The following is a 14,730-nucleotide window of genomic DNA, read 5'->3' on the forward strand; positions in this document are numbered from 1 at the left end:
GGGCTGCTCACTGCCCCCTCTTCGGGGCAACAGGAAAGGGAGGAGAGCCACCGGGCAAAGCAGGTGCCTGGCTAGTGCCAGCCTGTCAGTAAGGAAGAAAGAGAAGGGACGCCATCTGTAATCTCTAATTAATCCCAGAGACCTCTCATAAGCTCTGTCTGGCCTGCGGGATGGTCCACAAACAATTCCTCTCTAGCTGACCTGAGTCGCATCAATTTACGCCTTGTGGCTTCAAAGAACGCCAGAGGTAGCACACAGCAGAACAGCATCATGATGCAAAACAACAAGCCCTGTATATGATAAAGCAATATGTCAACCCACCTTCTGTCACCGGGGGAGGGGGGTGGGGGGGATGCTGGCATCTGCTAGTTTACATTCAAAACCTCACCGCATTGTGTACCCATCATGCCAACGACACCATTCTTTGTCAGACATTACGAAACGTACCCTCCAAACCAGCCACCATGTTACAATTTGCAAATGCAGCAATTGAACTCCGAGTGACCCGGGGCCGCATTTACTGCAATTCGTTACGAGTGTGTGGCTTTAAAGGGGATAGATCCTCCTCAACAGAACATTGCATGATACGGTTGTCTTATCATTATACAACAGTGCATCAGTCAACATACTATGAGCAAGCTACGGGACATTTGGTAGGATGCATAAAAAGTGTGTGAAAAGTCTAGTCTTTACACCGCATGACATGCTTGGTGCTCCCTTCCAAATTAACACCGGAGACATTAATTCTTTAAAAAGTGGGGTCAGAAGGAGAACGTCAGTCATTTTGTTTCTTTTTTCTGACCTACCTAACAGTTGCTCATCTCGGGGATTGTTCTCCAACCAAATGCAATTATACTCTGACTGACCTCCGAGCTTGCTTAGCTAACATTGTACCCCTGTCCACTCTGGTGGGCGCAAGAAATCCGGTAGCCACTATTATTAAGAGGAGCAGGGGACTTCTCCCCAGAATCCTGGCCAATATTTATCCCTCAACCAACATCACTTTAGATTATCTGGGTCATTTCTCTGCTGCTGTTTGTGTGGACGCTGCATCTGACAATACAACAGGGACCAGACTTTGGTAGTACTTGATTGGAGGAACATCCCGAAGTGCTGAGAGGTGCTACATAAATTATTTTTATCATTCTTTCATGGGGTGTGGGTTTTGCTATCAAAGTCAGTATTTAATACTCATCCCTAATTCTATCTCTTGGTGGTGGGGGTGAGCTGCCTTCTTGAACCGCTGCAGTCCCCGTGTGGTGTAGGTACACCCACAGCGCTGATACAGAGGGGGTTGCAGGTTTTGGACCCAGCGACAGTGAAGGAACGGCCGATACATTTCCAAGTCGGGATGGTGAGTGGCTTGGAGGGGAACTTGCAGGTGGTGGGTGTTCCCCATGTGTCTGCTGCCCTTGTCCTTCTAGGTGGTAGTGGTCTTGAGTTTGGGCGGCGTTGTGGAAGGAGCCTTGGTGAGTTGCTGCAGTGCGTCTTGTAGATGGTACACACACTGCTGCCACTGTGCGTCGGTGGGGGAGGGAGTGAATGTTTGTGGATGGGGTGCAGATCAAGCGGGGCTGCTTTGACGTGGATGATGTCGAGCTTCTTGAGTGTTTGTGGGAGCCGCACTCATCCAGGCAAGTGGGGATGTAATTCAGCCTTCCTTTCATCCTACCATAAGTGAGTAGCTTTTCTGGCCTTGCTCTTCCTGCCTCGGACTTTAGCACCCCCCCCCCCACCCCACCGACCTACTGCTCGCTCCTGGAGATGTATCGTTCTTCACAGAGGCGATACAAGTCCCTCCCGTTCTCCGCTTCTCTCCACACACTGTCACCGTAACAACAACATTAAGGACCCCCACAGCTCAACTTCCCTCAAGGGCAATGATTTGGTGGTGGTGGTGGTGGTTGGGGCGGGGGGGGGGGGGCGCGCGGGGGGAAGGTAGGGGAGGGTCCTGCGGAAGGAGAGGGTCGGCTGGCTGAAACAGGAAGGCTTGGACGGCTAGAGCGCCTTTCACAACTTCGGGCCGACCCGGAGCGCTTCACCGCCAACGAGGCGCTTTTTGAAGTGTCGTCAACAGCTGGGAGGTCAGACGCCAGACAGTGAGCCTTGCAAAGCGCAAGGTCCGACGAAGAGAAAACCCGGCGAGCGGTGGTTACCAGTTGATGGAACATCTGCCGACAACCCCCCCCCCCCCCCACCCCCCCCCCCACCCCAACCCCAACCCCCCACCCACCCGATCCTCACGGACGCCATGGGGAACTTGCTCTGCTCTTCTTCCGAAAGTGGCCGTGGGATCTTTTTATGCCCAACTGCCCTTCCCCCCCCGCCCCCACCCCGAGGGCATGGAGTGGATCGGGAGAAACTGTTCCCATTGGCGGAAGGATGGAGAACCAGAGGGACACGGATCGAAGGCGATGGGGAAAAGGAGCGACGGAGACGCAAGCAGGGACTCTCTCACGCAGCGAGGGGTCAGGGTCTCATTCAAAAGGCGGAACCAGTGGTTGCAAATCAAACAATCGAGGAAACAAAGTGAAGCGAGTACCGAGGAATAAGACTAATGTACTCACCCGTATTGTAGGTCTGTACGCTTCAGTTAACTGTGGGTAGAAGGGAGCGGAAAGGAAAGTTACAATCTCACTAACTAGACTAGACTTATTCTCGGATACATTTAAAAAGAATCAAATTTATATCGCCATAACAGAATAAATTTCTTCAACTCCGTGGATCGATGGGAGAAGTTGGGACTGTTCTCCTCGGAGAAGAGAAGGCTGAGAGGAGATTTGATCAAGATGTTCAAACTCACGAGGGGGTCTGGGACAGAGTAGATGGGGAGAAACTGTTCCCATTGGGGGAAGGATGGAGAAGCAGAGGGACACAGATTGAAGAAGATGGGTAAAAGGAGCGACGGAGACACGAGGAGAAACTTTTTCACGCAGCGAGGGGTTAAAATCTGGAGCACACTGCCTGAGAGTGTGGGGGAGGGAGGGTCAATCGAGGGGTTATGATCTGGAATGCGCTGCCTGAGAGTGTGGGGGAAGCAGGGTCAATCAAGGAGTTAGGGTCTGGAACGCGCTGCCTGAGAGTGTGGGGGAGGGAGGGTCAATCAAGGGGTTAGGATCTGGAACGCGCTGCCTTAGAGTGTGGGGGAGGGAGTGTCAATCGAGGGGTTAGGATCTGGAACGCGCTGCCTGAGAGTGTGGGGGAGGGAGGGTCAATCGAGGGGTTAGGACCTGGAATGCGCTGCCTGAGAATGTGGGGGAGGGAGGGTCAATCGAGGGGTTAGGACCTGGAACGCGCTGCCTGAGAGTGTGGGGGAGGGATAGGTTAAGTGAGTGGGAAAAAATTGGTCAATGGGGCACAATGTGAGAAAATGTGAACTTGTCCACTTTGGCAGGAAGAACCAGAAAAGCAGAACTCTCAGAGGTACAGAGGGATCTGGGTGTCCTGGTGCATGAATCAGGAAAAGTTAGTATGCAGGTGCAGCAAGTGATCCGGAAGGCAAATGGAATATCGTCATTTATTGCGAGGGGAATGGAGTATAAAAGTAAGGATGTTTTTCTACAGTTGTAAATGGCATCAGTGAGACCACATCTGGAGTACTGTGCACGGTACAGTTTTGGTCTCCTTACTTAAGAAAGGATATAAATGCGTTGGAAGCAGTTCGGAGAAGGTTCACTCGGCTGATTCCTGGGATAGGGGTGTTATCTTACGAAGAAAGGTTGAGCAGCTTGGGCCTTGTCCATTGGGAGTTTAGAAGATTGAGAGCTGATCTTATTGAGACATGTGAGATTCTGAGGGGACTTGACAGGGTGGATGCTGAAAGAATGTTTTATGGGAGAGACTAGAGCTAGGGGACACAGTTTAAAAATAAGGGGTCTCCCATTTCAGGCGCAGATGAGGAGAAATTTTTTTTCTCTCAGAGGGTTGTGAATCTTTGGATTTTCTCTTCCCCAGAGAGCAGCAGAGGCTGGGTCAATGTATATTTTTAAGGTAGATCAATTTCTTGGCTAACAAGGGAGTCAAAGGTTATCAGGGATAGGCAGAATGTAGAGTTGAGGCCACAATCAGATCAGGCATGGTCTTATTGAATGGTGGAGCAGGCCCAAGGGGCCTCATGTTCCCAACCCACGACCTCTGCGATCTAGAAGGACAAGGGCAGCACCAGCACCTGGAAGTTCCCCTCCGAGCCACTCACCATCTTGACTTGGGAATATATCGGCCGTTCCTTCACTGTCGCTGGGTCCAAATCCTGGAACCCCCCTCTCTAACAGCGCCGTGGGTGTACCTATACCACACGGGGACTGCAGCGGCTCAAGAAGGCGGCTCACCTTCTTCTCGAGGGGCAATTAGGGACGGGCAGTAAACGCTGGGCCCAGCCAGAGACGCCCATATCCCACAAAGTGAATAAAAACACAAATTTGTATGTTCTTTTGGACTAGAGTCTGGAACGTAACGGATGACTCGACATTCACAGCGCTCTGTAGCAGCGAATTCGAGAGATTCACACCGCTCGGGTCAAGTCATTCCCCCGCGCGCTGGAACTGAACGGCCCGACCCACGTCCCGAGACATGGCCCCTCACTCTCCAGCCAAGGGAAGTGGCCTCTTGGAGGGGGGGCTTTTCTCCAAATAGTGTCCGCAAGGATCCTTAACAACCCCACATCAGTGACCCCCCCCCCACCGAGAATGCGACCACTGAGCCGCAGGAAGCGGAGGGAGGGGATTTACAGGGTGCCGGGTCAACTCCTGGGTGAGGTAGTTGTTTGGGAGGGTGGGGGGGGGGGACGACGACTGGGGACCAGCTCTATTTGGTCACAGGATATGGGTGTCGCTGTCTAGGCCAGCGTTCGCTGCTCATCCCTGCTTGCCGCTCGAGATAGGGGGGTGGGGAGCCGCCTTCTGGAATCGCTGCAGCTCGTGTGATGCAGGTACGTGGACAGCGGTGGAGCCTCCTTCGTGTGTGTGTGTGTGCGCGCGCACGCAGGGTGACTGATCGATCTTGTGAGGCTGCCTCCGGGGCAGAGGCTGGGTTCGATCCTGGTGGCCAAAGAAGCTGCGAAAGGGATCAGAGGGAATGGGGAGAAAGCGGGAGCCAGGCTACTGAGTTGGATGATCAGCCATGGTCATGGAGAATGGCGGAGCAGGCTCGAAGGGCTGAATGGCCTACTCCTGCTCCTAGTCTCTATATCCAAACAGGTTGAGTCGTCGGCCTGCAAATCCGTTCAAGCGCACGCCAACGGCAGGCGGTAAGAGCGGGAGGGGTTCCTGGTCAGACGTGTGGTGGAAAGGAGGTTGGAGCCTCCAACATTCTTGTCCATAGATCCACGTTCGGTCAGCTACGGCAACTCAGGCTTACTTGGGGAAGCGGTTGGCTGGACGTACGGCCAGTGTGGATCTGATGGGCGCCCAACAGCACTGGATGGCCTGGGGCTGGACTCGGGACCTGCCTCCTTGCCCCAGCCGTGGGCCGCACCTGCCCTCACTGGGCACTTGCTGGCCGCCCTGTCCAGGAAAGGGCGGGGGGTGGGGGGGGAGGGGAAGCAGAGGGTCACACGTAGAAGAATTTTCCTCACCCTGGGGTCCTTCTGCAGTAAGGTGTGAGGCACCGGACCCGATCTGGAAGCCAGCTCGGGATTGGGGGTCTAGAAAGGAAAAAGAGAAAAAGTTCAGCATTTCCAGACCACCCGCCCCCGCACACACAACCCCAGCCCAGCCACCCAACAACCCGGACACCCCCAATGCTGCCGCGCACGGCACGTTTCTCAGTTGGTGCAACATGGCGCTGCCCGGGGGGCAGTTAGGGGATCTGAGGAGGTACTTTCAGAAGCAGTCACCATGGCTTCCTTGGGAGCTACGGGGTGCTGTTGGGGGGGGAAAGGGGGGCACCTTTGCAGGGCGCTGGGCTGATTTGGGCAACGTTGCTCAGACCAGAGGGAATGTAGCGCTGTCGGAGGGTCAGTACTGAGGGAGCGCCGCATATTCGGAGGGTCAGTACTGAGGGAGAGCCGCACTGTCGGAGTGTCAGTACTGAGGGAACGCCGCACTGTCGGAGGGTCAGTACTGAGGGAGCCGCACTGTCGGAGGGTCAGTACTGAGGGAACGCCGCACTGTGGGAGGGTCAGTGCTGAGGGAACGCCGCACTGTCGGAGGGTCAGTACTGAGGGAGCCGCACTGTCGGAGGGTCAGTACTGAGGTAGCGCAGCACTGTCGGAGGGTCAGTGCTGAGGGAGAGCCGCACTGTCGGAGGGTCAGTACTGAGGGAGAGCCGCACTGTCGGAGGGTCAGTACTGAGGGAGAGCCGCACTGTCAGAGGGTCAGTACTGAGGGAGTGCCGCACTGTCGGAGGGTCAGTACTGAGGGAGCGCCGCACTGTCCGAGGGTCAGTACTGAGGGAGAGCCGCACTGTCGAAGGGTCAGTACTGAGGGAGAACCGCACTGTCGGAGGGTCAGTACTGAGGGAGCGCCGCACTGTCGGAGGGTCAGTACTGAGGGAGCGCCAGTAATGAGGGAGTGCCGCACTGTCGGAGGGTCAATGCTGTGGGAGCGCCTCACTGTCGGAGGGTCAGTACTGAGGGAGCGCCGCATATTCGGAGCGTCAGTACTGAGGGAGTGCCGCGCTGTCCGAAGGTCAGTACTGAGGGAGCGCCGCACTGTCGGAGGGTCAGCTCTGAGGGAGAGCCGCACTGTCGGAGGGTCAGCGCTGAGGGAGAGCCGCACTGTCGGAGGGTCAGCGCTGAGGGAGCGCTGCACTGTCGGAGGGTCAGTGCTGAGGGAGAACCGCACTGTCGGAGGGTCAGTGCTGAGGGAGCGCCGCACTGTCGGAGGGTCAGTACTGAGGGAGCGCCGCACTGTCGGAGGGTCAGTACTGAGGGAGCGCCGCACTGTCGGAGGGTCAGTGCTGAGGGAGCGCCGCACTGTCGGAGGGTCAGTGCTGAGGGAGTGCTGCACTGTTGGAGGGTCAGTACTGAGGGAGCAACACACTGTTGGAAGGTTAGTACTGAGGGAGCAGCGCACTGTCGGAGGCTCATTGCTGAGGGAGTGCCACACTGTCGGAGGGTCAGTAGTGAGGGAACGCTGCACTGTCGGAGGGTCAGTAGTGAGGGAGCAACGCACTGTCGGAGGGTCACTGCTGAGGGGGCGCCGCACTGTCGGAGGGTCAGTGCTGAGGGAGCGCCGCACTGTCGGAGGGTCAGTACTGAAGGAGCGCCCCACTGTCGGAGGGTCAGTAGTGAGGGAACGCCGCACTGTCGGAGGATCAGTACTGAGGGAAAGCCGCACTGTCAGAGGGTCAATGCTGAGGGAGAGCCGCACTGTCGGAGGGTCAGCGTTGAGGGAGAGCCGCACTGTTGGAGGGTCAGTGCTGAGTGAGAACTGCACTGTCGGAGGGTCAGCGTTGAGGGAGCGCCGCACTGTCGGAGGGTCAGTGCTGAGGGAGAACTGCACTGTTGGAGGGTCAGTACTGAGTAAGAACCGCACTGTCGGAGGGTCAGCGTTGAGGGAGCGCCGCACTATCGGAGGGTCAGTACTGAGGGAGAGCCGCACTGTCGGAGGGTCAGCGCTGAGGGAGAGCCGCACTGTCGGAGGGTCAGTACTGAGGGAGCGCCGCACTGTTGGAGGTTCAGCGTTGAAGGAGCGCCTTCCAGATGGGATACCCTCATGAGGCCCCTTTCTGCCCACTCAAGCAGCTGCGAGGTCCCCGCCACCATCGTGTCGAGGCGGCCAGGAGGGGGCGGGGGGGGGGGGGGGTCTCCGTGATGCCCTGGGACATATCCTATATGCCTCGACCAACAGTACCAGAGGAGGAGGCAATCGGGGCGCTGTGCCTCAGGGCTCCGCGGAGGGCAAGTGGCCGCTGCCTTCCCTACGTCACAACAGCACGGTTCGGGGACGGCCCGACGTCTTCCCAAAGGGCGGGTTTGAGAGCTCCTGCGAAGCAGAGTGGGGAGGTGGGCGGGCGGGGGTGGGTGCTGGGGGACAGGGGAAGGCAGTTGTGGGTTAGGTGACCATCACCAGCTAAGCTAGACAGGTAGCGAAAGGCAGAGCAGAGCGGGTGAGGGAGGGGGATCGGGGCTTTGGAAGGGGTGGGGGGGTGCGCGACTGTGACACAAAACACCGGCGGCCTAAGCTGGGAGGAGGAGGTCACACGAGGGCCCTGTGGAAGGGCGGGGGGGGGGGGGAGAGAGGTGGTGCTGCAATCGAGAGGCCCAGGGACACGGGTTCAAATCCCAGCACGGCCGCTGGTGGGGGTTTTGAAGTCAACCAATTGATCGGGTCAATGAATAAATAAAATACCTTTGGCCCCCAAAATAAAAAGGAAGGGGTGGGGGGGGAGGGGGGCGGTGATGTGGGGTGGCCAAGGGCGGAGGATGGGGTTCGGATGGAGGTTGCCGTCGAATTGGAGAACAAGGGGTTGAATGACCTCCTTCCGCTCGCACGCAGTCACAACCGGGCCTGAGTTCTGGACACGAGACGAGGGGTGGTCAAAGGTCAGGGAGGGGACATCCTGCGTCTCCTCGCGAGCGCCTCGGGCTCGTGCCCGAAACGGCTGCCCACGCCGGGCAGCAGGCCATTCGGCCCCTCGAGGGACGCGCGGAGAAGCCTCACAGGAATGGTTCCGGGGGTGGGTTAGGGTGGGGTGCGGGGGGGATGGCGAGGAACTCCGGTGACCCGGACCGATTGGAGAAGTTGGTGGCCTTTCTCCTCGGAGTAGAGAAGGGTCGAGAGGAGGTTGGATCGAGGCGTTAGAAATCGTGGGGAGGGTGGGAGTTCTGGGGCAGAGTGGATCGGGAGAAACTGTTCCCATTGGGGGAAGGATGGAGAAGCTGAGGGACACGGGTTGAAGGCGATGGGTAAAAGGAGCGACGGAGACACGAGGAGAAACTGTCTCACGCAGCCAGGGGTTAGGATCTGGAACATGCTGCCTGAGAGTGGGGGGGAGGGAGGGTCAATCGAGGGGTTAGGATCTGGAACGCGCTGTCTGAGAGTGTGGGGGAGGGAGGGTCAATCGAGGGGTTAGGATCTGGAAGGCGCTGCCTGAGAGTGTGGGGGAGGGAGGGTCAATCGAGGGGTTAGGATCTGGAAGGCGCTGCCTGAGAGTGTGGGGGAGGGAGGGTCAATCGAGGGGTTAGGATCTGGAACGTGCTGCGAGTGTGGGGGAGGGAGGCTCAATCGAGGGGTTAGGATCTGGAACGTGCTGCGAGTGTGGGGGAGGGAGGCTCAATCGAGCCTTTCAAATCCTTAATCTGAAGAGAATAAAAGCTGCAGGGAGACGGGGGAAGGGCAGAGAGACTAGCTGAGGTGCTCCCACAGGGGTCCAGCACCAAAACGGCAGGCCGAGCGGCCTCCACCTGTGTGATAACCCACCCCCCCACCCCTCCCCCACCAACATTCTGCGAACCAGATCTGTCGAGCGGGGCTGCCCCGAGTCAGGTTCACTGTCGCCAGGTCATGGTCCCATTATAGGGGAATGGCACGGGCTGCGTGGGGTGTTTGAGAGTGCAGTGCCGAGATCGAGTTAGGGAGGCTGCGAGGGTGAGCGAGGGGCGCGTCTCGCAGGCCGTCTGTCACCCTTAAGCGTGGGCGGTGGAGGGCAAGGGGGTGGGGGAGGGGGAGGGGAAGCCAAGCTTTGGAGGACCGTTCACCCTGTTAAGGAGAGAGCGAGAGCGAGCGACAGTACCTTGGGTTGGAAGGCACCCTGCAGAGAGCTGAAGGGACCAGCCGGGGGCAGCACAGAAGGCATCCCAGAGACTGGGGCGTGATAGCCCTGGAAGTACTGCAGGATTGAAGCAAAGGATGGAAAGGTTAGTATGCGGTTCAGTCGATCCGAAAGGCGCACTTCGAAACCCCCGAGCACATACCCGTTTACTTTTCTCGTTTCAAAGACCAGGTGACTGACCCTGAGGAGTTCACTTCCGAGTTACTCGAGGGGCCGCTTTCCGTTCTCCTGGGGAGCGGAGCTCCCCAGTCTCGGATTAAGAACGCGGGAAAGGGGGCCAGGAGGAAGCCCGTTCGGCCCCCTCGAGCCTGCTCCGCCAGTCCACACGATCCCGGCCAGTCTTCCGCCTCAGCTCCACACCCCCCCGCCCCGCTCCCCGTATCCCTCCACCCCCCGGTCCTGAACGTCCTCAACGACGGAGCGTCCACAACCCTCTGGGGTAGGGAATCCCAAAGGTTCACCACCCTCCGAGTGGAGGGTCAATCCAAAATGGCTGACCCCTTATCCTGAGGCTGTGCCCCCGCACCCCCCATCAACCCATCCCCGTCTTCCCAAAACCCCAGCCAAGTAGTGGGGGGTGTGGGGGGAAACAACCTCTCAGTGTCCACCCTGTCAAACCCCTTCAGGATCGGGGCAGGTTTCAATGAGAACGTCTCTCATTCTTCCAAACTCCCAGAGAATACAGACCCAGTTTACTAGGGCTCTCCGCACAGGATGAGGCGATCATCTCCAGAACTTTCCGTGCCCCTGGCCAAGCTTAACAGTGCAGCTACAACACTGGCTACGTGGAAAATTGCCCAAGTATGTCAAACTGGTGAAGCTATAACACAGCTTGCGTGCCAAACAGCATAAGCAGCAAGTGACAGACAGAGCTAAGCGACCCCACAACCAACGGATCAGATCTCAGCTCTGCTGTCCTGCCACATCCAGTCGTGAATGGTGGGGGGACAATTAAACAACTCACTGGAAGAGGAGGCTTCACTAATATCCGCCAGCCTCAATGATGGGGGAGCCCAGCACATCAGTGCAAAAGATCAGCCTGAAGCATTTGTTACAATCTTCAGCCAAGAGTGTCGAGTGGTTGATGATCCATCTCGGCCTCCTCCGGAGCTCCCCAGAATCACAGACGCCCGTCTTCAGCCAATTCGATTCACACCACGTGAGATCAAGAAATGGCTGAAGGTACTGGATGCTGCAAGGGCTTTGGGCCCTGACAATATTCCAGCAATAGTACTGAAGACTTGTGCTCCAGAACTTGCCGCACCCCTAGCCAAGCTGTTCCATTACAGCTACAACACTGACATCTACCCAGCTATGTGGAAAATTGTCCAAGTACGTCCTGTACACAAAAAGCTGGACAAATGCAACCCGGCCAATTACTGCCCCATCAGTCTACTCTCCATCATCAGTAGAGTGATGGAAGGAGTCATCAACTGTGCTATCAAGTGGCACTTGCTTACCAATAACCTGCTCAGTGACACCCAGTTTGGGTTCTGCCAGGGCCACCCAGCTCCTGACCTCATTACAGCCTTGGTTCAAACACGGACAAAATAGCTGTGCTCCCGAGGTGAGGTGAGAGTGACTGACCTTGACATCGAGGCAGTATTTGACTGAGTGTGGTATCAATGAACCCTAGCAAAACTGGAGTCAATGGGAATCAGGGGGGAAACTCTCCGCTGGTTGGAGTCATACCCAGCACAAAGGGAGATGGTTGTGGTTGTTGGAGGTCAGTCATCTCAGCTCCAGGACATCACTGCAGGAGCTCCTCAGGGTAGTGTCCTCGGCCCAACCATCTTCAGCTGCTTCATCAATGACCTTCCCTCCATCATAAGGTCAGAAGTGGGGATGTTCGCTGATGATTGTACAATGTTCAGCACCATTCGCGACTCCTCAGAAACTGAAGCAGTCCCTGTCCAAATGCAGCAAGACCCGGGCAATATCCAGGTTGGGCTGACAAGTGGCAAGTAACATTCACACCACACAAGTGCCAGGCAATGACCATCTCCAACAAGAGAGAATCCAACCATCACCCCTTGACATTCAATAGCATTACCATCACTGAATCTCCCACTATCAACATCCTGGGGGGTTTATCATTGACCAGAAACAGAATTGGACCAATCATATAAACAATGTGGCTACAAGAGCAGGTCAGAGCGTGGGAATCCTGTGGACTCCCACCTCCTGACTCCCCAAATCCTGCCCACCATTTACAAGGCACCAGTCAGGACTATGATGGAACATTCCCCACTTGCCTGGATGAGTGCAGCTCCCACAACACTCAAGAAGCTCGACACCATCCAGGACAAAGCAGCCCCGTTTGATCGGCACCCCATTCACAAATATTCACTCCCCCAATCACCGACGCACAGGGGCAGCAGTGTGTGTACCATCTACAAGATGCACTGCAGCAACTCACCAAGGCTCCTTTCACAACGCCGCCCAAACCCACGACCTCTACCATCTAGAAGGACAAGGGCAGCAGACACACGGGGAACACCCACCGCCTGAAAGTTCCCCTCCGAGCCGCTCACCATCCCGTCTTGGAAATATATCGGCCGTTCCTTCACTGTCGCTGGGCCCGAATCCTGGAGCTCCCTCCCTAACAGCGCCGTGGGTGTACCTACACCACACGGGGACTGCAGCGGCTCAAGAAGGCGCCTCACCCACCACCTTCTCGAGGGGCAATTAGGGATGGGCAATAAACGCTGGGCCCGGCCAGCGATGCGCCACACCCCGCAAATCAGTTTTTAAAAAACCAGAAGCCACCCACCTCAACATGTCAAAAATGAGGAGCCACAAAGAGGAACAGCAAGCCCTCCCCCACCCACCTCACTGCCGTCCAACCCCCCTCCCCTCCAGCGCCGCGCCAGACCCACACCAACGAGCCGCGTTTGCTACTTATCCTCACGTTTCGGCGGGGGGTACGCACCATGGACGGTGCCGGAGCGGGGACCAGGCCGGGCTGAGGGATTGCCGGGTAGGGGGCGAAGTGCTGGTGGGTGTGCTGGTGGGTGTGCTGGTGCTGGTGGCTGTGCTGGTGGAACTGGAAGGACGGCGGGCCGAGTGCCGCGCTCCGCTCCGTGCCCTGCGAGCTCAGGTACCGCGAGTTCAGCTCCTGGCGGATCAGCTCTTGCTCTGGAGGAAGGGAACAGAAGGACGGAGAGGGCGAGAGAGAGAAAGAGATTAAGAACTCGAGTGCTTTACGAGCCGGCAGATTCTCAACGCAGTCTCGGTCGGAGCTTTTGACGGTGACCCCTGCAGGACCCAACCCCCCAACCCAAAAGACGCAGCAAGCCGTTCATCGTCTGCCGCGAGGTCTCAACCTGGTGCTCTCTGAAGCACCGATACCCCCCCCACCCCCCCAACCCACCATGGCTTCAGCCCCCACCCATCCTCCCCCACCCCCCCATGGCTTCAGCCCCCACCCATCCCAACCACCCCCTCCAAAAGACACGAAACGCGGGCCATGGGCCAGAGGCAAAGAGGGAGTGCCACACTGTCAGCGGAGCGTTCCCTCTTCGGACCTCCACCTGGTTTGACCTGCTCGGCTGGGTGCTGGAAGAGCCCGTTGACGCTATTGGTGGAAGAGGAGCACGGGTTTGGGGGTTGTTGAGTTGTGTTGGGGGGGGGGGGGGTGGTGCTGTTGGGGTGGGGGGGCCACATTCTGGCTTTGACCCCACCCCAATAGGACACAGGGGCTTCTCGTGGGACCGCACTGTGCCTGGTGAGAGCTGCGATAGGGCAGGGGATAAAGAAAGGCTGCTCTCCTCCTTTTGAAAGGAGAAATCCCTGGGGCAAACGGGTTGGGGGTTGGGGCGGGGGGGGGGGAGGGGCGGTGGTGGGAGAGGCAGCAGCTTCGAGGGGAGCTCGAGGGGACACCCCGAGAACACCAAAATAGTGCTTAACACAGCCGGTCTGAGCAGAGATGGGTAGGGAGGGGACGTGGCTGGCTGGGTGGGTGGGGAGGGGACGTGGCTGGCTGGGTGGGTGGGGTGGGGACGTGGCTGGCTGGCTGGGTGGGTGGGGACGTGGCTGGCTGGCTGGGTGGGGTGGGGACGTGGCTGGCTGGGTGGGTGAGGAGGGGGTTTTGGATGTTCATCCTCCGACAGTGACGCCCAAACCCACGACCTCTACCATCTAGAAGGACGAGGGCAGCAGACACATGGGGAACACCCACCACCTGGAAGTTCCCCTCCGAGCCCCTCACCATCCCGACTTGGAAATATATCGGGCGTCCCTTCGCTGTCGCTGGGTCCGAATCCTGGAACTCCCTCCCTAACAGCACCGTGGGTGTACCTACACCACACGGGGGTCTGCAGCGGCTCAAGAAGGCGGCTCACCCACCACCTTCTCGAGGGGCAATTAGGGATGGGCAATAAACGCTGGGCCCTGGCCAGAGACGCCCACATCCTGCGGTTGGATAAAAGAGAGAAACAGAGGGAGTAAGGGGGCCCAGGACCCAGTCAATCCTGCCACGGGCCCCACTCGGGAGGCGGTGGGGGGGCGGGGGGGCGCCACAGTGACTCCCCTCAGTCAGCCCTGCAACTGTAAGCCAGCCCCACCGCCCGCCCCCCCCCCGCCCCCCCCGACCACAGCCCACTCCGCCGGAGCTTACCAGAGAACGCTGCCGCTGCCACAGCAGCCGTGGAGGGGTGTCCCGCCACCTGGAGCATGGTCGACGTCAGCGGGGGAGGGGGTGGCAGGCCGGGGGAGGGGGTGAACATGCCCGGGTGAGGGTGCGGGGGGTGGGAAGAGGGCCGCAGGGCCGGGACGAAGCCGTGGGTGGCAGGCTGGCTGCTCAGGCCCAGCGTGAGCGACGAAGGCGTCGAGGCACGGTGTGGCAGCTGTGAGGCCGGGGCCAGAGGCTTGGACGGAGTGCTGCTCCTGCTGTGGGGAGAGAGAGAGTGGGAGGGGGGAGAGAGAGGGAGGGGGGGGGAGAGAGAGGGAGGGGGGAGAGAGAGGGAGGGGGGGGAGAGAGAGGGAGGGGGGGGAGAGAGAGGGAGGGGGGGGGAG

The 14,730-nt window shown here is 58.3% G+C and overlaps 1 protein-coding gene across 6 annotated transcripts in view; it reads right to left on the reverse strand.

Annotated features, from left to right (window-relative positions):
• The window catches only part of LOC121274795 (autism susceptibility gene 2 protein homolog), an 89,217-nt gene that overhangs the window by 13,098 nt on the left and 61,389 nt on the right, over positions 1 to 14,730 (reverse strand). For 3 of the 6 annotated variants that reach the window (XM_041182150.1, XM_041182147.1, XM_041182153.1), the window contains 5 exons: positions 14,333 to 14,604; positions 12,626 to 12,852; positions 9,676 to 9,771; positions 5,573 to 5,641; positions 2,568 to 2,597 (listed from right to left, as the gene is read on the reverse strand). In XM_041182150.1, the coding sequence (XP_041038084.1) occupies positions 2,568 to 2,597; positions 5,573 to 5,641; positions 9,676 to 9,771; positions 12,626 to 12,852; positions 14,333 to 14,604 (694 nt within the window). The remainder of the gene's footprint in view (positions 1 to 2,567; positions 2,598 to 5,572; positions 5,642 to 9,675; positions 9,772 to 12,625; positions 12,853 to 14,332; positions 14,605 to 14,730) is intronic. The other 3 variants (XM_041182149.1, XM_041182152.1, XM_041182151.1) reach the window with 3 other exon arrangements.

Source organism: Carcharodon carcharias (assembly GCF_017639515.1).
Source record: "Carcharodon carcharias isolate sCarCar2 chromosome 38 unlocalized genomic scaffold, sCarCar2.pri SUPER_38_unloc_2, whole genome shotgun sequence".
In the NCBI taxonomy this organism is placed as follows: domain Eukaryota; kingdom Metazoa; phylum Chordata; class Chondrichthyes; order Lamniformes; family Lamnidae; genus Carcharodon; species Carcharodon carcharias.